Source organism: Penaeus chinensis, chromosome 5 (genome assembly GCF_019202785.1).
Source record: "Penaeus chinensis breed Huanghai No. 1 chromosome 5, ASM1920278v2, whole genome shotgun sequence".
NCBI lineage: Eukaryota > Metazoa > Arthropoda > Malacostraca > Decapoda > Penaeidae > Penaeus > Penaeus chinensis.
The window spans coordinates 23785551-23790550 of record NC_061823.1 but is presented as its reverse complement, the minus strand read 5'-3'; the positions used below and the strand labels follow the sequence as shown (position 1 = coordinate 23790550).

The window sequence follows — 5000 nt, the reverse complement described above, 5'->3', positions numbered from 1 at the left end:
AGACAGGCCTGATAGCATCCTGCTAATGGACATGGTCATGGGAAATAGAGGAAAGTGAAGGCCTAAGACTAGGTATGGTGATAACATACAAGAAATTAGTAGTCTGTCTATAGTTGAAGGAAATGGCTGGCGGATGATAGATATATATGATATATATATATATATATATATATATATATATATATATATATATATATATAAATACATATATATGATATATATATAAATATATATATATATTTATATATATATGTATACATATAAATTTATATGTATACATACATATATATATATATATATATATATATATATATAAATGTATGTTTGTGTATATATAATGTATACATATACATATATAAATGTATGTTTGTGAATATATAATGTGAACATATACATATATAAATGTATGTTTGTGTATATATAATGTGAACATATACATATATAAATGTATGTTTGTGTATATATACATACATACATACATACATACATACATACATACACACACACACATATGCTTCGGCTTCTTCCTTCAGGGGTCGTCACAGCGAAATGATCCACATCATGTCTTGACTTGTTTTACACCTGCCGCAACCCTTCCCATTTTATCCGGGCTTGGGACTGGCACTGGGTTGCACTTGCGTGCGTGCGTGTGCGTGTGTGTGTGGGGGGGGGGGGGGGTGTACTTGCCATTATTTGTCATTTGAGAAAAAAAGGTAACACAGAACTGGAATTATTTTTTCCTACCATATACATATTTTCAGTCTTGTGGCAACATCTACAAGGGCCTGGCGCAGACCGGCGCCTGGGGCTGCTTCGACGAGTTCAACAGGATCTCCGTGGAAGTTCTCTCTGTTGTGGCTGTCCAGGTGAAGAGCGTGCAGGTAAGACGATAGTTGATTTGTATGCAGATATCTCTGGATAACACATTTTTCTGTTTCCTTAATTTTTATTTCACTTTATATATGTATGTAAAATAAATTAATTTATTCTGAGGAAAAAATCATCAGATAAAATCCACACTCTTAACCGTCTCTCCCAGGATGCCATCAGGAACAAAAAGAGGAACTTCGACTTCATGGGAGAGCCGATCCGACTGACTCCTTCGGTCGGCATCTTCATCACCATGAACCCAGGTTACGCCGGAAGGACGGAACTCCCGGAGAACCTCAAGGTTCTTTTCAGGTGCGATGGCGTTTTGTGTCTGCGTGAAAGCGAAATTTAACTTTGTTGCATAAGTTCTGTGTAGGTATAGACAGTAATACAAACAGTTATAATAAGACAAATTTAGAGATTGAAAATGAGACACAACCTGACAAAAGTATCAAATACCAATATACCTGGTCTGCAGGCCATGCGCGATGGTGGTGCCTGATCTGGAGCTCATCTGCGAGATCATGCTGGTGGCGGAAGGCTTCATCGAGGCGAAGGTCCTCGCGCGGAAGTTCATCACTCTCTACCGCCTTTGCCGCGAGTTACTATCCAAACAGAGCCACTATGACTGGGGTCTAAGAGCGATCAAGAGTTTACTTGTGGTTGCCGGATCTCTAAAGGTTCATTGTTGATCGTATTGTAAACTATCATTAAACATTATGTCCAGTATTCTACATAGCTCTGAACTGATCATCTGTTTCTTTTAAAGCTGTGCTCTTTCCTCTCAGCGTGATGACCCTGAGCGCCCTGAGGACCAGGTGCTGATGCGTGCCCTCAGGGACTACAATGTGCCGAAAATCGTGACGGACGACGTGCCCGTGTTCATGGGCCTCATCGGGGACCTCTTCCCCGCCCTGGACGTTCCCCGTAAGAAGGACCTCGACTTCGAGAAGGCCGTCAAGCAGGCGGCGGTCGACCTCAAGCTGCAACCGGAGGACAGCTTCATCCTCAAGGTGAGGGGCTTCATGGCAGTGGGATTCCCTCTAAGTGGCGGTTTCAATGAGAACAGGAATTCAGTACGAGGACCTGCCTCCCCTCTCTAACACCTACCGTAGAGCAGGACACATTTTCCTTCGATCCGTCCGTGTGGTCCTCCACATGGACGGATCTCGCACCTCCACTCGACTAACTCCACTCGCCCCTGCCGTCCCCGTAGGTTGTGCAGCTGAAGGAGCTCCTGGAGGTGCGTCACAGCGTGTTCATCATCGGGCAGGCGGGCACGGGCAAGACGCAGGTGTGGCGCACGCTCTTTAGGACGACGCAGAACATGAAGAAGAAGCCCGTGTGCTACGACCTGAACCCGAAGGCCGTGACGACGGACGAGCTCTTCGGCTACATCAACCCCGCCACCAGGGAGTGGAAGGACGGTGAGGGGCGCTCCTAGGGGTAATGAGCACAGATATGATTATTTTTCAGATATTTTTTTGTTACGAACATGATTATCATTGTCAATATGCTTTTCATACCTGAATCATACTTATTATAGCAATAACATTAACGTTATTATCAGCAGTGTCATCATTATTCTTACTGGTAGTTACATCATTAGAATTTTCATTTCTATTATAAGATAATTTTCATCATTTCCTCCTCTACCCACCCCAGGCCTCTTCTCTAACCTAATGCGCGACCAAGCCAACATGGCTGGCGATGCTCCCAAGTGGATCATCCTGGACGGTGACATCGACCCCATGTGGATCGAGTCCCTCAACACGCTCATGGACGACAACAAGGTAGGCAAACATATACATTCTTTTCTCTTTTACCAAAAAAAAAAAAAAAAAGCTCCCTATTAATATGACTTCGTAATCTAAACTTTTAACAACTTTTTTCTTCTTCCTTGGCTCTCCCTCCAGATCCTGACGCTGGCCAGCAACGAGCGCATTTCGCTGACGCCGCAGATGCGCCTCCTGTTCGAGATCAGCCACCTGCGCACGGCCACCCCGGCCACCGTGTCGCGCGCCGGCATCATCTACCTGAACCAGGGCGACCTAGGGTGGAACCCGTGCGTGCCCTTCGGCCTTTGTTGCCTCGTCCTCGGGCTGTGGCTTGAGGATTCTTTGGAGGGTTTCTTTTGTCTTTTTTCGATGGGTTACTGAGCTTTGATAAAACTTGCGATCTCGTTTTTTTCTAGAAAAAAGGATACTGAAGTCGACTGTAAATGATTAAGACGCCTGAATATGGGATTACAGTGATATTTGTTTTGAGTTCACACAATTTACTCGAGAAAAAGGTACATCTCTGTCTAATAGTCACACTAATAAGATATGTTAATCCTTTTGGCCATTCGAGTACACAGTAGCTGACCTAGAAATCTCACATGGCTATCCCCTCCTCCCCTTCCAGTTACGTCACCAGCTGGATCGACAGCCGCGAGGTCCAGAGCGAGAAGGCCAACCTCATGGTCCTGTTCGACAAGTACATCCCGACTTGCCTGGAAATCATGCGAGTCCGCTTCAAGAGGATCACGCCCATGCCCGAGATCACGCACCTCATGATGCTCTGTCAGCTCCTGGACTGCCTCTTGACGCCGGAGAGTGTGGCTCCTGACAGCCCGAAGGAGGTCTACGAGCTGCACTTCGTGTTCGCCGCCGTGTGGGCCTTCGGGTCGGCGCTCTACCAGGACGGAGTGAGTAGCGCCCAAGGAGGGAGGGAACTCCTAAGGCACAGCTGTTTGGTTCATTTTCATGATAGAGAAAGCTAATATTTTTGTAATCAAACCCTGGCATTTGGTGTTTGAGGAAAATGACGATCACTCTGAGCCCTGTCTCGACAATGTCCATGATTAACAAACATGTCCTCTGCCCAGAACATCGACTATCGTGTTGAGTTCAGCAAGTGGTTCCAGCTGGAATTCAAGACGGTCAAGTTCCCGTCTTCAGGCACCGTCTTCGACTACTGCATTGAGAAAGAAAACCTCCGCTTCACGCCCTGGTCGGAGAAGATCCCCAAGTTCGAGCTCGATCCCGACACGCCGCTACAGGTGGGTTCCGACGGGCCTCACGATGTTCATTTATATTTCTCATAAGAATGGTCTCCTGTTGGGATGACCCGTAAAAGCTTCAAGAAGTAGATTCTTTAGGTTCTGTATTGTAATGGACAATTTCTGTTTTTGCTGTATCTCTTCTAAAGTGCTTTTAATAACTGAGTCATTGACGTTAGAGATATACTACTTACTTCTATTACCAATTCTACTTTTCAGATTTATTATTGATATAAAGTTTATTTATGCTTAGTTCTGAACTGGAAACTCAGGATACTGCTAAGAAATGATTTGGAAGGTTGTTTTATTATATAAATCAACTATGTTATATGATACATTAAAGTATATGGGCATTAATTACAAAATAATAATACATGCATAATGAACCATGTGATACGTATTCCTAATCATGAATTACAAAATGTATAAAGATTAAATTACAATGCTTACGCATTCATAAACAATTATCAAAAATGATACAAAATCTGTTCTCAAGCTGCATGAAACATAGGTCTAATCTCCAAAAAGCAATATCATGAATACTGCCAATATACTTATGTATATTCAGTTTTAATCAAATGTGAAAATCGTAATGCTGTGTTACAAACGCTTATTGGTAGATCGAAATGTTGCCAAATTATATTTTATAATACGTAAATACGTGATTATCGTTTTATAGTATGTTTTATAATATTAAATATCTGAATGATGAGTCATCACATTTTCTGTTATCCATGCAGATGTATGTATAAAAATGAATAAATTAAAATTTAGGTGAACACAGGTGAGGGGTTACGAAGTATGATAGAAGCATTCTAGCATACATAGTTATTTTTAAAGGGTCATGAAACTGGATTCTAGATGGCTTTTGCATTCAGAAGCTGATACTATTGTATGATACACATTGTAATAAGTTTTGCAGTTTCAACAATACATTTTCTATTAGTTGTAGTAGAGAAGTACCTTAAGCAAAGAGATACCTGCTGTTATTCCTCCTTTTTGTTTTTGTTGCGACTGTAGAACACGTAATTTTACTTTTCTTTCAGAAATTTAGGCAGTGGAGATTATAATAACCTATCCCTTCAGT

The 5000-nt window shown here is 42.4% G+C and overlaps 1 protein-coding gene across 1 annotated transcript in view; it reads left to right on the top strand.

Moving 5' to 3' along the window:
• The window catches only part of LOC125025531 (dynein beta chain, ciliary-like), a 54487-nt gene that overhangs the window by 27636 nt on the left and 21851 nt on the right, over positions 1–5000 (top strand). The window contains 9 exon segments of the mRNA XM_047613551.1: positions 762–881; positions 1040–1182; positions 1349–1550; positions 1659–1883; positions 2087–2297; positions 2536–2663; positions 2787–2935; positions 3277–3559; positions 3740–3913. Coding sequence (XP_047469507.1) covers positions 762–881; positions 1040–1182; positions 1349–1550; positions 1659–1883; positions 2087–2297; positions 2536–2663; positions 2787–2935; positions 3277–3559; positions 3740–3913 — 1635 coding nt within the window.